Raw genomic sequence first — 20287 nt, 5'->3', positions numbered from 1 at the left:
ATACAGTTTATAAAGCGCTCCCAGGCACTGCAACTGTTAGAAGCTGCCATGTGCAGCTGCTCCAGATTCTGATAAAATTCTCTGAATGGGCTCAAATCACAAAGTTTACACAAGGACCAGGATGTTTCCTTTAAAAAAAAAAAGACAATTGTTCTCAATCTAATGTGATTTGAAAATTACAGTTATGTGGAAAGCTTTGTGAATGGAGCCCACTGTCACATTGGCCTTTTAGGCCTCATGAACACGGGATGTTTTTAAATCTCCGCTGGATGCCTTTGGTCCTTGTAAGAAAAAAGCAGCTTAAAAAATGCTCCTAAAGCTGGTTTCTGCGCATGTGTTTCTGCGCATAAAGTGTTTGGGAGTTCATTCATTCCATTGCCTGGTATATTAATTTATTCTGGCTATTGAAAGGAATGACTGTGGACACGCTTAAGAGACAGTTTACATATGTCCAGCATATTCTGCCCAAAAGCTCCTCTTCTAAAAACGCTGGTGGTGCATTTTTTTTTAGCTTTTTAACACTCCTATTCTAATACTTCTGTAAACACCTATGTATGCATGGCCACATACCATAGACCAACATAGAGGTGCATTTAGAGGCTGTAAAAAAAACTGTCAAATGTTAAATATTGACTACTAAGGGTATGCGTTATACCCCCAACAAACACTTTCGAAGTGCCCATTGTGGTAGATTTACCAAGATCTGCCGATGACTAAACAGAAGCCATGACTTTGAATGCAAGAGAATGCAAGAATGCAGATAATGAACACCGATGCACAAAACCTACAATAGCATGCAATATGAAGGCTGGGACTATTTGGTGTAGTTATACATTAGAGGAATAAACAGTTTCCAGCCTTGGCCCATCTACTCTCACCCTTGAAAGCCATTATTTGCTTAGCGGTGGATGATAGCAACTGTTATGCCGCGTACACGCGATCGTTTTTCGGCATGAAAATAAAAACGTTTTTCAGCATGCCCAAAATACAACGTTTTTCCCAACTTCATCATTAAAAACGACGTTGCCCACACCCCATAGTTTTTGAAAAATGATGAACAAAGCTCGGTGACGTACACCAAGTACGACGGCACTCTAAACTCTAGCCGATTCCTTGTTAGTAAAAGACGATTTGCACTTTGTCTGTTACAGCGTGATGAATGTGCTTACTCCATTATGAATGGTAGTTTTACCTGAACGAGCGCTCCCGTCTGCTAACTTGCTTCTGGGCATGCGTGGGTTTAAAACGTTGTTTTTGCCCACACACGATCATTTTTAACAACACGAAAAATGACATTTTAAAAAACGACGTGAAAAAATGCAGCATGTTGGAATTTTTTTTTTGGCGTTTTTCAGAAGCCGAAAAACTATGTGAAGCCCACACACGATCATTTTAAATTACGTTTTTAAAAACGTTGTTTTTTTTTTCATGCCGAAAAACGATCGTGTGTGTGCGCGGCATTACTGTATAAGAGAAGTGCAACATTTCACATCAGACTAGAGATTGCACTTACTGCATGTTAATGGTAGCCATAGAATAGTGACTAGCTACACAATAATAAATGTAAGCATTGTGGGTGCCGGCCCCTCCCTATCCATAAGCTTACAGGACGCATGGACTCCTATGGCGGGGTGGGAGGGCCAGAGGCTCCAATAGGGTTCAAAATAGGATGAGTTTGGGTGAGTTCCCACTTTCCCACCCAATTGTGTGACTATAGCAAATTTATTTTTGCCATTTTCACACTAATGTTCCTCCCCACCAATCAGGAGGCATGGCGTCAGACCCGTTTCCACAATAGGCTAAAGCACCAGTTGGAAGCCTGATGCTTAGGAAGAGGAGCAGAGGGAGGAAGGATACCTCCACCGCTGCTGCTCTGGTAGGAGCACTTGGAGAGGATACACACAGCCTAGCGGTCAGTGGCCATCATCAGAGCTCAGAGCCCCGGGGTGGGGTGGGTGCTGTCACCAGAGCCGCGGGGGTATGGTGTCATCTGAGCCGAGAGTCCCGCAGGGGTATGCCATCATAGCCACGAGTCGCGGGGGGCATCATGGGTGCTGCTGCCACGAGACCTGCAAGTGGGGGTTTCTGTCTGAGCCTGGGGTTCTGTGCTGAGCTGTATACCCCAGGCTGAGGACAAGCTGTATTCCCTGGGGCTGTATACTCTGCCCTGTGATGCTGGGGCTGTATTCTAACACTATGGGTGGAAGCAAGTGGAATACAGGGGAAGGAGCGGGTGGACTCTATAAGTGGTGGGGCTTATGAGAAGTGGGAGGGGTCAAAAATGAAGGGCAAGGTTTGAATTCCCCCGATCCTCAAATTTTACCAGCCGCCACTGAATGTAAACAAGATCAAAAAGGAAATTTTTCTTATAGACATGGGAATAAAACTGAACCTTTACATCCTCCAACCTTGCGAACAAAACAATACCTTCGTAATCTATTCCACTGGCTGTTTGCATTTCATCTATGGCCAGCATTAGGCTGCACATTTTGGAAAAATAAACAGATTTCTTCATCCACACAATCAGGGTGGATAGAGGAATCCTCCCTATGTAGACACTGGGGTTGACTTACTAAAACTGGAGTGGAGTGCGCAATATCTGGCGCAGCTGTGCTAATCCGCATCCTTTTTTTTTGTCAAAGCTTAAATGAACACGCTAAAGTTAGAAGCCGATTGGCTAACATGCAGAGCTGCACCAGATTTTGTACTCTCTAATTTTAATAAAAAAATAAATAAAAAAATTGTATTCTGACAGCAGAGTCAGAATACACTGATAAGCGGATGCAACCGCTGATCAAAAACATATTTTTTTTTTACAAGCCTGTTCAACAGAAGTTAATTGTTAGATCTACTTCTGTGGAGTAGGTGCAGCCTCACATAGATCAAAATTTGTCTGGTTCAGCTTAAAGTGTAAGTTCACCTTTACAGAAAATCTGTAAGGTGAACTTACACTGGACTATGTCCCCATCTCACTCAGTCCCGCTATCCTGGAGTCCAGCAATCTCCCATTCTGACACATCACTTTACCAGTCAGGGGATTTGAAATCCCTGCGGCTTTCCTTTCCTCTTCGCCCGCGGTGACAGAACAGGCAACCCGGGTTCTGATTGGTCGGCGCCACCCATGTGAGGGCGCTGACCAATTAGAATGCTCCTAAACGTACCTCCCAACAAGGTACATTTTGGAGATTAAGCAGAGGGAATTTCTAAGCCCCGGACCAGCCCGCGCTCCAGGTCAGCAGGACCGGGGGTGGGACGGGACATGGGGGGTCCTGTGTGAGTTCACCTTACAGATTTTTCGGTAAAGATGAACTTACCCTTTAAGAACAGTACCGTTACAAATAAGAACATTTTCACATTTTAGTAAAAAGTTTGGAGCCTAACCCTTTATTATTTAAATCAAATGGTCTCTAGGGACAGGCTGCAGAAGTGTTCAACAGTATTTTCTATAAACATTAGCAAAGAAAAGAAAAGGGTTGCTTTAAAGGGTTTGTAAAGGAATTTTTATTTTATTATCTTAATAGCTTCCTTTACCTTAATGCAGTGCTGTTTTCATGTCCTCATTGTTCGTTTTTGCTCTCAAGTTGCTGTAATTCTTCTCTGATCTCCACACTTCCTGGTTGTCTGTTGCCTGATGACCACAGTACTGGGAGCTTTCTCTATGTGGTCACTAATCAAGGAGGTGTGATTACTGTGTGTCTAAAACCCCTCAGCACCAATCAGTTTCGTTTTACAAACCATCACTGCCCTGTATTGGCTCTGTGGCTCTGTACATCACAGAAGCAGGAAACAACATGCAAAAACAAAACTAGAAACTGCAGGTACATTATATGATTGATTTTTATCTATTTGTAATCATTTTTAAAAGGAATCAGTTAACTATTATGTCTCTATACCCTGTAAACAGTCAATTCAGCAAAAAAAAAAAAAAATTCCTTTACAACTCCTTTAAATAGTAGCAAACCAAGAGACACTAGCCACCATGTACAGTAATCAGCAGATTTTATATTGCACAGAAATGGGGTAATACCTTTTTGCTTTATCCTTGTCATCTTCGTCAACAAGTCCATCAAAAATACTCCCGTCATCTCTACAATAGGATGACACAAGTGTCATTAAAGTATCATTGATCAACTAAAGCTTGGTTGAAAAAAAGTGTCCCTTTATTTAGAAGAGAACATTTTTTTTTTGGGCAAAAAATATTATTTGTTAAACCGTGTCACAGACATAACAGGCCCATGGTCCGGGCTGCATTACCGCAGGATTGGGCAACAGAAAAATTGTCCATGGGCAGGGAAATTGCATGAAAGTTGCTCTAATGTATACATTAATAATGTGGCTTTTTATACAGGGGATTTTACACACACACACACACTTATATAATACACGATCAGCCATAACATTATGACCACCCACCTAATATTGATTAGGTCCCTTTTTGCTGCCAAAACAGGGCTGATCTGTCAATACACGAACGCTCCTAGACCTCTGAAGGTATGCTATGGTATCTGGCACCAAGCCATCAGTAGCCCATCCTTTAAGTTCTCAAAGTTTTAAGGTGGGGTTTCCATGGATTGGACTTGTTTTCCAGCACATACCACAGATGCTTACTTGTATTGAAATCTGGAGAGTTTGCAGGCCAAGTCAACAATTCTAATGCCTTGCAGTGTTCCTCAAACCATTTTTGCAGTGCGAGAGGGTGTATTTTTCTGCTAAAAGAGGCCTCTACCATCTAGAAATCACATTTCCATAAAGAGATGTATTTGGTCAGCAACAATTTTAAAGGGTAGGTGGTACATGTCAAACTAACATCCACATGAATGGCAGGACCTAGGGTTTCCCAGGAAAACATTGTCCAAAGCATTACACTGTCTTCGCCGGCTTCCCTTCTTCTCATACTGCATCCTGATGCCATCTCTTCCCAGGTAAGCAATGCACACTGACACCCACATGATGTAAAAAGACGAAAGTCATCAGGGTAGGTCAGTTTCTTCCATTCCTCAGTTGTTCAGCTCCAATACTCACTTGCCCATTTGTAGGTGCTTTTGGCTGGGGACGTGGGTCAGCATGGGCACTTTGACTGGTCTACATCTACACAGCCCCACACACAAAAAACTGCAATGCCCATTATTTCTGCTTTTAATGCATCAACTTCAGGGACAAGCATGTTTACTTGCCACCAAATATAACCCACCCACTTTCAAGTGCTATTGTAACAAGACAAATCAAGGTTACATTACATTACCCCTCAGTGGCCATAATGCTATGGCTGATCAGTGTACATCCATACACACACACACACACACACACACACACACACAGATAGAGAGATATATATATTGTGTAAAGTCGGCTGCTTCAGCGTTTTTAGATCTTTTTTGTCAGATGTTCCTATGGTATACTGAAGTATAATTACAAGCATTTCATAAGTGTCAAAGGCTTTTATTGACAAATACATTAAGTTTATTCAGAGAGTCAATATTTGCAGTGTTTACCCTTCTTTTTCAAGACCTCTGCAAATCGCCCTGGCATACTGTCGATCAACTTCTGGGCCATATCCTGACTGATGGCAGCCCTTTCTTGCATAATCAATGCTTGGAGTTTGTCAGAATTTGTGGGGGGGGGGGGGGTTTGTTTACCCACCTCATGAGGATTGACCACTAGTTCTCCATGGAATAAAAGGGTTGTAAAGGTTTGTTTTTTTATTTTCTAAATAGGTTCCTTTAAGCTAGTGCATTGTTGGTTCACTTACCTTTTCCTTCCATTTCCTGTCTAAATGTTTTTTTTCTTTGTCTGAATTTCTCACTTCCTGTTCCTCCTCAGTAATCTATTCTGGCTGACTAACCCCCAGCCAGAACAGCTCAGATGATGGTGGCAAGCTTACTGAGGAGAAACAGAAAGTGAGAAATTCAGACAAAGAAAAACAAATTTAGAAGGGAAATCGAAGGAAAAGGTAAGTGAACCAACAATGCACTAGCTTAAAAGGAACCTATTTAGAAAATAAAAAACAAACCTTTACAACCCCTTTAAGGTCTGTACCCCAAAATTTTGATTTGTTGTTCCCCAAGCCACTTGGTTATCACTTTTGCCTTATAGTAAGGTGTTCCATCATACTGGAAAAGTCATTGTTGGGCACCAAACTGTTCTTGGATGGTTGGGCGAAAAGTTGCTCTTGAAGGATGTTTTTTGTACCATTCTTTATTCATGGCTGTGTTTTTAATCAATTTTGTGAGTGAGGCCACTCCCTTGGCTGAGAAGCAACCTTCACATGAATAGACTCAGGATGCTTTACTGTTGGCATGACACAGGACTGATGGTAGCGCTCACCTTTTCTTCTCTTAACATGTTTTATTTGTCCAGATGCCCTGAACAATAAGAAAAGGACTATACCCCAGTCCTCAGCAGTCCAATATCTGTACCTTTTGCTGAATATCAGTCTGTCCCTGATGTTCTTCCTGGAGAGAAGTGGCTTCTTCGCTGCCCTTTTTGACACCAGGCCCAGGCCATCCTCAAAGTCTTCTCCTCACTATGTGCAGATGAACTCACACCTGCCTGCTGCCATTCCTGAGGAAGCTCTGCACTGGTGGTGCTCCGATCCCACAGCAAAATCAACTGTAGATTGTTCGGGCGCTTGCTGGACTTTGAGCGCCCTGAAGCTTTCTTCACAAATGCAGTGGAAATGTTTTTTATGGGATAACTTTTTATGGCAAAGAGGGAAATTGCAATTCATCTGATCACTTTTCATAACATTCTGGAGTATAGGCAATTTGCCATCTTAAACACTGAGGCAGCAGATTTGGTTAAAAATAATATTTGTGATTCTCAAAACTTTTGGCCACAGCTGTATGTTTGTTCTCAAGCATGTTTGAAGCCATTTACTGTCAATTGCCTCACTACCTCTACTAGAAGTCTATTCCAAGCATCAACTACCCTTTCAGTGAAATAATACTTTCTAAGATTAGTTTTGAACTTTCCTCCAGATTTTGGTGTCGTATTGAAAAAACTGCCCACCAGAACCTTTCACCCCCTTGATGTATTTAACCACTTGCCCACTTAAAGCCCCTTCCTAACCAGACCAATTTTAGATTTCAGTGCTCTCACATTTTGAATGACAATCACTCAGACATGCAACATTGTACCCATTTGAAATTTTTGTCTTTTTTCACACAAACAAAATGTTCTTTTGGAAGCAATTAATCACCACTGGGTTTTTTATTTCTTTGCACTATAAATGAAAAAAAAAAAAAAAGACTGAAAATTTGGTAAGAAAAAAAAAAAAAAAAAAAGCATTTTTCTTTGTTTTGTTTAAAAAAAAAAATGTAATTTTTTTGTAATACATTTTGGCCAAAATTTATACTGCTACATATCTGATAAAAATAACCCAAATCAGTGTATACTATTCGGTCTTTGCCCAGGTTTACACTGAGCTGCGGGAATGAAGCCGTGCGAGTTCAGCTGAACTCGCATGATTTCACTCCCGCATGTCATTCCCGATTAAAGAGACATCTGTGTGGATTTCTGCACAGATGTCAATGTAAATCGCTGCCTAAAATCGCAAAATGGCACAGAAACTACTTTTTGAAATCTGTGTGGCGCCGCAAATGCAGCATTGGACCGATTAGGACGTGCCATTGCCGGCAATTGCCGCCGATTTAACATGTAAAATCGTACAAATGTGAACCAGGGCTCAGTGAAAGTTAGAGCCTACAAGCTATGGTGCCAATCATTGAAAATGTATCTCACCCCTTATATTGATGGCCTATCTCATTTCTTGGGACCCCAACAAGCCAGAAAAGTACTAATACCGCCCAAATGACTCCTTTTTAGAAAGTAGACAGTCCAAGGTATTTAGTATGAGGCATGGTGAGTTTTTTAAAGTTGTAATTTTTTTCCCACAATTCTTTGCAAAATAACGTTTTTTTTTGTCCTTTTTTTTCACAAAATTGTCATAACAAGTAATTTCTCACACACAGCATGTGCATACTTGCAACTATACCCCAAAACACATTCTGCTACTCCTGAGAATGGCGATACCACATGCGAGACTTTTACACAGCCTGGCCATATACAGAGGCCCAACATGCAAGGAGCAACATCAGGCATTCTAGGAGCATAAATTACACATACAATTTCTTCATTTCACTTTTGAAGGTCCTGGAGCACCAGGACAATGGAAACGCCCAAAAAATGACCACATTTTGGAAAGTAAAACACCCCAACGTATATTCTATGAGGCGTAGTGAGTCTTTTCAACATGTCATTTTTTCCCCAGAGTTTTTGGAAAACGTGTAAAAGAAAATGAAAAACATAATTTTATTTTAAACATTTTTTACACAAAGTTGTTCATTTAGAAGATACCGTATGTCCAACACATAGCATGAACATACCAAAAATGACACCTAAAATTATATTCTGCTACTCCGGAGTATGGCGATACTACATGTGAGACTGGCCACATAGAGGCCCAACACGCAGGGAGCACCATCAGGTGTTCTAAAGGACATACATTTCAAGTCTAATTTGACTACCTATTACACTTTTGTGATGCACTGATGTGGCACAGATGAGCACAGACATGTCATGGATGGGGGTGGATGAGCCAGGCATGAGCATGAATGTGGATAGATGAGCCAGGTATAGAGCATGGATGAGGACGGATGAGCCAGGGATAGAGCATGGATGAGCCAGAGATGGAGCATGGATGAGCATGAATGTGGCTGGATGAGCCAGGGATGGAGCATGAATGAGGATGGGTGAGCCAGGGATGGAGCATAAATGAGCATGGATGAGCATGAACGTGGATGGAGCATGAATGTGGATGAATGAGCCAAGGATGGAGCATGAATGTGGATGGATGAACCAAGGATGGATACAGATCAGCGCTGTGGGCACTTCAGATCCACCCCACAGCGCTGCTGCACCGGCTCCCATCCCCATCTCACACGATGTACCGATCGGCATGAGGAGCCATACCGGCCATGCTTTAGTTTGTTTACAAGTGATCACGCCATCATTGGATGCCGTGATCACATAGTAAAGGGCCGTCATTGGCCCTTTACCCTGATCCGTGACACGTCGGTTCTGGGATACCTGATGGTCACGCACATTTCCAGGTGCGCGTCCCCCTGGGGGCACACGGGAGTGCGATTCTGGGAGGACGTTATAGTGCGTCCTCCCAAAATTATCCGACCACGCTGTAGCCATATTTTTTTTGTATACGCAGCTTCTGTTATCAGGTAAATACTATATTTTTCAACTGATGGATATTCAACCGACTGATGAGCTAGCAATTTCCAGCTTCACGTAATGCCACTAAAACAATCTCGATTTGCTAAATGCAGCAAAGATGTGCTAATATATTGGAAACAAACCACACCCCCCCAGCAAATGGCTTTTGGTTATTGAAGCGTTAACAAAATCAAAGAATCCACTGTATTAATAATGTGTCATGGCATTATATTACCATATTTGAATGGATGAGAAACACTGCTTTCTGTAACTTATTTTTGTGTCTTATCACCATTGACTTTTTAAATCTTATGCTGCTAGCATTAGTAAAAAGATATGAAAAGTATTGTATATTTACTTTTTTTTTTTTTTTTTTAATATATGTTACATCCTGGCAAACAATGTCAAACATCCCAGGGGTCTTCAGGAGGGGAGGAGGGATTTTCTCAGCTAAGCACACCCTCATTCCTGCATGCCTAGTTTAAGGATCACTAAAGGAAAACATTTTTTTAGCTAAATAGCTTCATTTACCTTACTGCAGTACTGGTTTCATGTCCTCATTGTTTGTTTTTGCTTTGAAGTTGCTGTAATTCTGCTGTGATCTCCACACTTCCTGCTTGTCTGGCTAATTATGAAAAATCTCATGGCAGCTTTTCACTGTGGTCCAAGCTGTGAGTCTAAAACTCCTCAGAACCAATCAGATTAATTTTAAAAACAAAACACTGCCCTGGATTTGTTTGTTTTTGTTCTGTGGGTCTCTTTACTTCACATAAACATGAAACCAGTTTAAAAACGAAAGTGAAACTACAGGCAAATTATATGATTGAATTTAATCTATTTTTAAAAAGAATCAGTTAACTTTTATGTCTCTATACCCTGTAAACAGTCATTTCAGCAAAAATCTTTTTTTCCTTTAGTGCTCCTTTAAGGTTAGATGGATTCCAGCAAGTAAATGCTACGTGGATCATCTGCCCTTACTAAATGGCCAGAAACGATAGGGGGTGTTTTTCAAAAGTGATTTCTTGGCAAAATAAAGCATGGAAACATGGACGGATGGGCAAGTTTGCTTTGAATATTATAAATTAAATTAAATAGCGTTTTTGATTCGTGGTGCTCAGATGGAGTGTAGTTCCACTTTAAAATAAAATTCCCAAAAATATATACATGAGATAATAAGTAGGTAAGAAACGTAAACCACATTTGATAAGCCACTTTTTAATTGTGTAGCTGAACTAGAGCTGCACGATTCTGGATAAAATGAGAAACATTTTTTTTGCTTAGAATAAAGATCACAATTCTCTCAGGATTCTTGGCGCAACATAATTTTTCACATTATACAAAACAATTGGGCTAACTTTACTGTTTAGCTTTTTTTAAAATTAATTAAAGTGTATTTTTTCCCCAAAAAATGCTTTTGAAAGACCACTGCACAAATACAGTGCAATACAAAATATTGCAACAACTGCCATTTTATTGTCCAGTGTCTCTGCTAAAAAAAAAAAAAAAAAAAAAAAAAATCTCCAAATTCAGCCCTAATTCTTGGCCGAATTCGAACCCAAAAAAAGAACCAAAAAACACACAGGCAATTTGCACCGGAGCCACTGTGGAGATGTGTGAACCGGCTCCATAGAGAGCCTGTAACAATCTCCTGCTATGCGAAAAACCCACATCCAATTCGTATAGGTGTAAACCCAGCATTAGTCTTTAAAGCATTTTTTTTTTTAGGTTAACAAAGATCTTGTTCAATTAAAGCATGTTATACTGCACAGTGCTTGTTTTGCGTCATTTGGCCCCCTGCAACACCTGCCTGATTCTGCCCTCCCTTTTGTAAACTATAACCACGGTGTATCATGGCTGCTGAGCCCTGACACCATGGTCAGTTTACGTGCCTCAGTCATCCGCTCTCTCCCCCCCCCCCCCCCCCCCTGCCAGCTCTGTGTCGCTTTACTCCCCCACCCCTTCACTTCCTGCTGCTGAAATTACACACATTTTCACACCATCCTCTCTGTTTAATCATGCAATGTGCCCCTGTGTCTGCCTTATAAAAATAATGCAGCTATATACCTGTTTCAGTGCGCTGCTCAACGCTCATGTGTCCTGTCGTTTTTCTCCTCTCTCGCATGACAGCTGCAGTGGGCGAGGCCGTCTCTCACCTCCTGACTGGCGTCAGAGGGGCTGCAGCTGACAGGCAGAGGAGAGAAATGACGGATCATGTGAGAGGCGATCAGCGCTGTGAAAACAGGTACATAGCTGCATTATTTTATATAGGGCACAGACACAGGGGCGCATAACATGATTAAACAGAGAAGATGATGTAAAGTGTACTTTGTGTGTTAACAACCACTTTAAGTGGTTAAACTGACCTAATTTACAGACTAAAGTTCATCCCTTTGATCTAAAAAACAACAAATGATACATTGTTTTTTATCTCAACTCTGAGCAATGTTGTGATCAATTTTGCTGGCTGCCTTTTTTTATTTGACAGCTGTGAGCAGAAAACGGCTCTGCACTGAATCGTGGAAATTCCAGAATAAGATCGTGAGGGGGGTTGATTCGACATCACAATTTGTTAACGATTAATTGTGCAGCTCTGATTTGAACTAGAGTGTAGAAAACTGGAGTTTCCAGAAACTCAACTTTTTTGGGCAACTGGTCCGTTTTAACAAAATCACCACGTCACACACTGCCAGACACAATAAAGCTTCTATTAATGATATTACCTGTCAGCAATGGAGCTCATCTTATGGCAGCTTATGGAAAAGAGCAGAAAATGCCACACTTTAGCTTTGTAGGAGACATTTGTATGCTGGTCTGAAAAAAAAAAAAAAAAAAAATGGGTGCAAATTAGAAAACATGTCCAAAATAAAACTAATGAACGGTTTATTTGTGATTGATTAGAAAAAGACTGGCACGGTCTTTCAAAACATGCATGACAAGCAATTACTAAAACTACATCTCTAATAATTAAACAGCACATCCAATAAAATAAATCAGCCTAATCTTACGATTTGCTCTTTAACAGCAGTCCTTCCGCATGTTTAATTTCTGCTGGCGTAATCATGACCAGGCAGCTACCAATTTGAGCAAATAACATCCAGGAGCAAACAAAGTTCACAAGTAATACCAAGAGCAGCAAAAAAAAGCTTCAGGCGAACCGTAACAAGGAAATTAGCCACTGAAAAGAACACTTTTGCTTCAGATTTGTTTCAGGACTAAACAGTTTGCTTAAAGTGATATAAACCACTTCAGCACCGGAAGGATTTACCCCCTTAATGACCAGGCCATTTTTTGCAATATGACACTGCGTTACTATAACCGACAACTGCATGGTCATGTGTCACTGTACACAAATAAAGCTTTTCTTTCATGATCCTTTTATTTTTTGTGCCAATAGTATTTTTTGCTATAATACATATACAAAAAGGGGGGGGGGGGGGGGGGGGGGTTTGACTTACTGTAATATCGATTTCTCCAAGTTCATTGACAGATACAGCACTCCATTATTCAGAACCATAGGGATGTCCCAAAGCAGTGCCAAACGTGAGGAGTAGGACAATGAAAAATCCCAAGGCCAACACAAGAGCCAAAAACACAGACAGTCTCCTGCGCTCAGGAGCTTGATCACTTAGTGACATAACCACAGTCTTCCGTTAAAATAGGGAATGACCAGGGATCTTGCTGCCCTCCTCAGAATATTTGGTATTCTTGAGACTTAAATGTAAAAGGAAAAGAAGGGCGCACCGACCTAGTGCATTACCAATGGCTAGGTTTAATGAAAATTGTATAAAAAGATCATGAATACTCACAAAACAAGTAAAAAACAAGCATAAACAGCACTCCATCAAAAGGGATAGATGCCTCCGGAAGGCCTCTTACTGGAACCAAACAACGGGATGTCTAGAGCACCGCCCACCACAGGCCACTACTCCCCCCCACACACTTAACCCCTTACTGTCCTTACTACCACTTGTCCCATCTGCACTGTTATCCATAGCAGGTAAAGGGATGGGTAGGTGGAATAACTGGGGGTACCTGTAGTGTGTAGATGTGAAGATGCCCAATTTCGTGTTCCCCTGCTGCCATCTGCAAAACTTTCCTCACCATGTCAGTGCCGCAGGACTGTCATCCCATCATTCAATGGAACGCACGCCAACCGTGTATCCGGAAATGGCGGTGGGTATGCGTTCCACCCGCCACTTCCGGTGTCCGCAAACATCACTTCCGCCCTCATAGTAGGCTGTTCATATAGAGAGTCCGCCTTGGTTCCAGTAGGAGGCCTTCCGGTGGCATCTATCCCTTTGATGGAGTGGTGTTTATGCTTGTTTTTTACTTGTTTCATGAGTATTCATGATCTTTTATACAATTTTAATTAAACCTAGCCATTGGTAATGCACTAGGTTGGTGCGTCGTCCTTTTCCTTTTACATTTTAACACAAAAGAGCCAACAAGGTAACAGGAGCTCAACACAGAACAACTGGAGCCCAACCTGAACAATACAGCCTGAAGAGAGATTAGACCCCCTAAACTGCCGCTCCAACACCTTGCAGCCAAAAGAAGCATCCTCAGATGCCAGCACATCCACGTAGAACGTAGATACCATCAGGCCAAACACCCACATGCAGGACCGCAGGAGGCCCACCTGCGAGACAATAGTAGTTGAAGCGCAGCATGCACCTTCTGAAGTTTGTCCAGAGGAAGAAACACTACGTCGCTCCTTAGGGTAGTTGAGGGCTCTGCTCGCAGAGAAAGGTCGTTAAGGCAGCCCAGGACTGCAATCCCCCGCTGACGTAACCACACCATAACTGGGGCCAACACCTTTGTGAATACACAAGGATCGTATTCTTCTCCCACAGTAAAACAGAGGAAGTGTTGGTGTCGGGCACATATTGGAGTGTGTAAATAAGCATCCGTGAGGTTGACAAAAGCCAGAAAGTCCCCATGATGAAGGGACGCCACCACCGTGCGAATAGACTCCATTCTGACCTTCTGTACCCACTGATGGGATGGGAGAGCCCATTAAAGGCAGTGATACCTCGATCATTGCAGAAGCGATAACTGATATTACCTTCCCATCCAAAGACATACAGGTATGTCATGTGGACAGGAAATGATTAAACGCTTTTTGATTCTGTTTTAATCATTAATGAGTATGCAGCTTCTCCATCTGTTAATCCTTGCCCATGTTCAAGTTTAAGCTTCTGCCATGACTGCTGCTCAGGTTTATTGTTTCAGCATGGCTCTTTTCTCTTGCAGCGTCCTATTGAGCCACCCTTGAATGCAGGGACTCAAGTTGTACAAGTACACTGAGTGCATCAGTAGAAACACAGAACCCATAAGTCTAGGATGGTAAGGCACTCCTCCTCCCCTCGCCCTTCTCCAGGCCAACAGACTGGCTGGAGACTGCACTGTCCATTGTAAACCCTTTCCTGTGAAGACTGGAAGTTGAATGAAGCAGTATGGAGAGAACAGGAGCCAGTAGCATTGAAAGATGTAAATTGTAAGTGCTGGGGTAAGAAGTTTAACAAATAGTTTACTGGGAAATATTTTATATGTTCTAACCTAAAAAAAAATTGATGGATGGGTGGGTGAGTTTGCGTTAACTCTTTCGCTGCCAGAGACGTTTTTGCATTTTTTTCACACATGGTTAAAAAATAATTTTAGGTCAGAAGATTACACAAAACCCCAAACATATTTTCTGAAAGCAGACACCCTAGAGAATAAAATAGCGGTAGTTCAATTTTTTTTATGTCGCACGATATTACCACAAAGATCTAGGAAACTCAACATTTCAGGAAAAAACACAACACACATTTTAGGGCAAACAAATGCAACAAATTACCCACATTTTTTGTAAAATATAAAAGATGAGGTTGCGCAGAGTAAATAGATACCCAACATGCCAAACCTTGATTTAAATTTTTTTACGCCTGAGAAATTACGTCAAACTTCAGTACCCTATATTCTCTATAGGCGACGCTTTAAAAAGGCATCAGTTTAGTGTTACGGAGAAGGTCTCATGCTAGAATTATTGCTCTCACTCACTAATTGACGTTTCACATGTAGGTGCCCTGACGCATGCGTTTACATTCGTGCGTGTGTATATGTGGGGGTGGGGAATTTTAATGTGCTTGGGTGCAACTTAATTTTTTTGCAAAACTTTTTTTAGTTAACTTATTTCTTTTCATCATGTGATGATTTTTTGGCGACAGGTTCTCTTTATTGAGATATGCAGGGTCTAAAAGACCCTGCATGTCTCCCCTGTATTTCACAGAATGTTTTGCAATGCACATCGCATTGCAAAACATCCTACATCGGCAAAGCGAGCAAGGGGCACCAGTACCGGGGCTGTGTGCGAGCGATCGAGCAGCAGCGGTGCCGCCCGAACGCTCTCACCTGACAGGCAGGAGTCTGCCTGTCAGTTTACACACAATCCCGGTGCCTGCAGCCACTGGATTGTATGTAATACCCCCTACCGTTTGGTCGGCAAAAGGGTTAAATACCGTATATACTCGCATGTAAGCCGAGTTTCTCAGCACTGTATTTGTGCTGAAAAAGCCCCCCTTGGCTTATACTCGAGTCTCCCTGCCTCACTGTGCACATCTGTAGCTATATGGTCCCCCCACGCTGTGATATGCAGTCTAGTCTGTGACCGTGCAGTGTAACAAAGCCCCGCCTTCGCTTCATCCTCGATAGGCTGAACACTGACTCACTGCTGGGAAACAGAGTAAGTGCGCCGTCATGGACGAGGAGGAGGCGGCGCTTGGTTATACTGCACGGCCGCCGACTAGACTGCATATCACAGTGCCGGGAGATCATAAGGTTGCAGATGGGCACAGCGCCGGGAGATCAGGTACATGAGGCAGGCAAATGGGCATTGTTGACCCCCTTTTCCACTTACAGTAGCTGCTGCATTTCTCACCCTAGGCTTATACTTGAGTCAATACGTTTTCCCAGTTTGTGGTAAAATTGGGTGCCTCGGCTTATATTTGAGTATATACGGAATTATAAAAATTAAATAGCATTTTTGGTTTGGGGTGCTCAGGTAGTTTCGCTTTTAGTATAAAGGAATTGTTCTGTAAAATATAATAGAATTGTACTTGCAGTAAATATGCTTAGCTTAAAAAAAAAAAAAAAAAAAACGAATGCAGCCACTACATCTATGGAGATAGTAATCTACAATATATTATTGATGTGTAATTTTGCTCTTGCATTTCTTTATCCACTTGCCGACTGTAGGAACGTCATATGATGTTCTCGGTTGACAGCGGTTATACTGGGATGAGGCCTGCAGCTACAGGCATCATCCTGGCATAAAAAAATGTATTCGGCAGTTGCCTTTAGGGCAGAAGCAATTTGAGTGAGACTACAGCCCATGCTCTAATGCGCTATTGCGGAGCCCAGAAGCGCTCCGACTGGTGGCGATGGCTGCACAGAACAGAGAAAGAGGAAATTGCATTGTCCATCCTCTCTGTGACCCTGGGAGCGCTCCAACCAGCAGCGACGGCTGCACAGAACAGAGAGGGAGAGAGGGGGAGAGAGAGGGAGAGAGAGAGAGAGGAACCGACATTGTTCCTCCCCGTCTGCGACCCTATGAACCGGAAGTGACAAGGGTTTTGGTACTTCCAGTTCCACCTCTCTATTTTCCTGGTCGCTAGCAGCCGTGAAAGCAGCCAAATCAGACCGATATGTGTCTGGTCGGCTGCATTGGAGGCCAGAGGAGAGATTTGGGGTCTAATGGACCCAAGAGCTCTGCAAAAGGAGGACCTGTCACAGCCCATGCTGTCACAAGAGATGTCGTTCATCCCTTGTGATAGCATTAAAATGAATACAAAAAAAAAGAACAAATTAAAGGATACCTAGTAAAAAAAAAAAAAAAAAAAAAACGCACCCCGCCCCCTTGTGCCTATGCGCACGTATACGAAAATGTGATCGGTGATTACACCACACATGAGGTATTGCTGCGAACATCAAAGTGAAAGCAATAATACTAGCACCTCCTCTGTAACTTTAACCACTTTACAACCGCTGAACGTCAAAATACGTCCTCAACTTTGTGCTGGGATATCTGAATGATGCCTGCAGCTACAGGCATCATTCAGATATCACTGTCTTCAGCCGGCAATTCTGTGCACGATAAGAATGATCAAATTGGCAGTTCCGCCGCTTGATTGTTCTTATAGGCAGCGGGAGGGGACATCCCCCCCCCTCCCGCCACCATCCAGTGCTTCTCCGGGCTCTCCCGTGCCATCGGGGGCCCGGAGACCGAATCGGCCGGCGCTGGTTGGGGAAGCATTGAGATGACTGGTGACCAGATAGTCACCAGTCATCTCTTTGACCGTCGGAGGCCCGGGCGCGACGTTATGACATCACGCCCGGTAACCGGAAGTAAACAAAGCCGCATTCGCGGCTGTCGGTGTGAGATCGGTGAATGTTTTTTCACCGATTTCATGCTTGTAAGCCTGGAGGAGAGATGTGGGGTCTTATTGACACCGCCTCTCTCCATAAAGAAGACCTGTCACACTGATTCCTATTACAAGGTATGTTTACATTCCTTGTTATAGGAATAAAAGTGATCAAAAAAATAAAATAAAAAATAAGTGTAAAAAATAAAAAAAGTAAAATAAAAATAAAATGAAAAATATATATATATATATTTTTTAAACGCCCCTGTCCCCGGTAGCTCGCGCGCAGAAGCGAACACGCATGCAAGTCCCGCCCACATATGTAAACACCATTTCAAACCCCACATGTGAGGTATCGTCGCATGCGTTAGAGCGTGTGCAACAATTCTAGCACTAGACCTCCTCTGTAACTCGAAAATAGTAACCTGTAATTTTTTTTATTAAAGTGTCGTATATGGAGATTTTTAAGTACCGAAGTTTGGCGCCATTCCATGAGTGTGCGCAATTTTAAAGCGTGACATGTTAGGTATCTATTTACTTGGCGTAACATCATCTTTCACATTATACAATAAATTGGGCTAACTTTACTGTTTTGTTATTTTTTAATTCATGAAAACTTTTTTTTTTTCCCAAAAAAAGGTGTTTGAAAAATTATTGCGCAAATACCATGCGAGAAAAAAAAAGTTGCAATGACCACCATCTTATTCCCTAGGATGTCTGCTACAAAAAAATATATATAAAGTTTGGGGGATCTGATTAATTGTCTAGCAAAAAAATTGTGATTTTTACATGAAGAGAAGTGCCAAAATAGGCCCGGTGGTTAAACTGGTAATATCCAACATTTTTAAAGCGTCGCCTATGGAGATTTTCAAATGCCATAGTATGGTGCCATTCCATGGGCATATGCAATTTTAACGCGTGAGATGTTTGGTATTAGTTTACGCAGCGTAACATCTTTTATATTTTACCAAAAATGGGGTATTATATCATGTTTGTGTGTATGAAAAATCTATGCACAAATATTGTGCGCTAAAAAAAAAAAAAAAAAAATTGCAAAACCCACCATTTTATTTTAAGTAATTTTCTAGAGAACAAAAAAAATGATGTGTGTGTGTGTGTGTGTGTGTGTGTGTGTGTGTGTGTGTGTGTGTGTGTGTGTGTGTGTGTGTGTGTGTGTGTGTGTGTGTGTGTGTGTGTGTGTGTGTGTGTGTGTGTGTGTGTGTGTGTGTGTGTGTGTATATATATATATATATATATATATATATATATATATATATATATATATATATATATATATATATATATATATATATATATATATATATATATATATACACACACACACACACAATTATAAAAGTATATAGCAGTCTTGTGAAAAAAAAAAATAAAAAAAATATATATATATATATATATATATATATATATATTAGGCGAGAAGTGCCAGAACTGGCCCGGTTGGCAAATGGTTTAACCAAAATGTTCAGATAGATAGAACTGCTTTCTAGAGAGCTATAGGATATAAAAGGTTACCTTGCTATATGTAATCAATGTGAATGATATTCTTCTCAGACTGGATGACCGGTGATTAGAAGTTGGGTCTCAATAAATGTGCTCGTCTGTAGCATTTTCCAATAAGAATTCTGCAAAAAATAAGGGAATTATTTACAAATGGCTAAAGAAATTGACCCAAAAACATATTTGTCAAACTTGGAGGAATACACTAAAAGTATATGAATAATGCTTTTACAGTCCACTGTTACATTCTCTACATGTCTTAATAAGTCACACCCAAGTAGAACAACTCAGTATTGAAGAAACACACACACTCTCCTGCCACTTTATTAGGTACCAATAAAAAATTACTGTGCTCATTCAGAAATTAATCCCGTGACCACGTCCCTCTAGTGACGAAACGTTGGGAGAGCGACATTCTGACGTCACACGCTAGACCAGGAAGATACGGGCAGCTAGATCAAGGAGACGGCCGGCTTGATTGTTTACATGCTACCATTTTACTAATTCATGTAAGTGCGCACCTTTATGATTTTGATAATACATTTTTAAAAGGGTTTTATGCTATGCAAGTTTATTATTTTATATGGCATATCCTGAATCGTTACACCGCACGAGTTGTCATCTATGCAAGCAACATCTTCCTGAGGAGATCCCAGGCTGGGATAATTGATACATGCGCCGACTGATCTCCTATAACTAAGAGATCATGTTCATTTGGTAAGCGGCAGTGTGTTATTCAGGTGGAAGCACTTTTCTATCACCACTTCTTTCTGAATGTTGTGGATTCCACATGAGGGATTTTTGATTTATATGGACATTGTTGGTGGTCTATCACAATATCACCAGTGTTACTTTTCAAGGACTGTTTGTTTATATTTCACATGGATTGATATCCATTCACTTTTTATTTATATAGCAGTTTTGAAGTACTTTGCAAATAAGGTCACACAGACCCTTATTACTAATTTTTCACCCTGTTAGCGTTCAGCTACCTTTATTATTATTTTGTGTTTTCTAGTACTATAGTCACCAGTCATATTTTGTTTTGCACCAGTGCAGCACTTTATTAGGTACACCTTGCTAGTACTAGGTTGGGCCCCCTTTTGCCTTCTGCCTTAATTCTTCAAGGCATAGTTTCAACA

The 20287-nt window shown here is 41.5% G+C and overlaps 1 protein-coding gene across 6 annotated transcripts in view; it reads right to left on the bottom strand.

Moving 5' to 3' along the window:
* CLOCK (clock circadian regulator) overlaps positions 1-20287 on the bottom strand; it is a 140994-nt gene that overhangs the window by 77062 nt on the left and 43645 nt on the right. For 4 of the 6 annotated variants that reach the window (XM_040334801.1, XM_040334820.1, XM_040334828.1 and 1 more), the window contains exons 2-4: positions 19161-19270; positions 11946-12036; positions 4028-4087 (exon numbers count right to left, since the gene is read on the bottom strand). In XM_040334801.1, coding sequence (XP_040190735.1) covers positions 4028-4087; positions 11946-11965 — 80 coding nt within the window. In that variant the 5' untranslated portion in view covers positions 11966-12036; positions 19161-19270. Of the gene's footprint in view, positions 1-4027; positions 4088-5749; positions 5776-11945; positions 12037-19160; positions 19271-20287 lie in introns of those variants that run through there. The other 2 variants (XM_040334807.1, XM_040334814.1) reach the window with 2 other exon arrangements.

This window comes from Rana temporaria, chromosome 1, assembly GCF_905171775.1.
Source record: "Rana temporaria chromosome 1, aRanTem1.1, whole genome shotgun sequence".
In the NCBI taxonomy this organism is placed as follows: Eukaryota; Metazoa; Chordata; class Amphibia; order Anura; family Ranidae; genus Rana; species Rana temporaria.
This window is presented reverse-complemented; position numbering and strand designations above follow the sequence as displayed.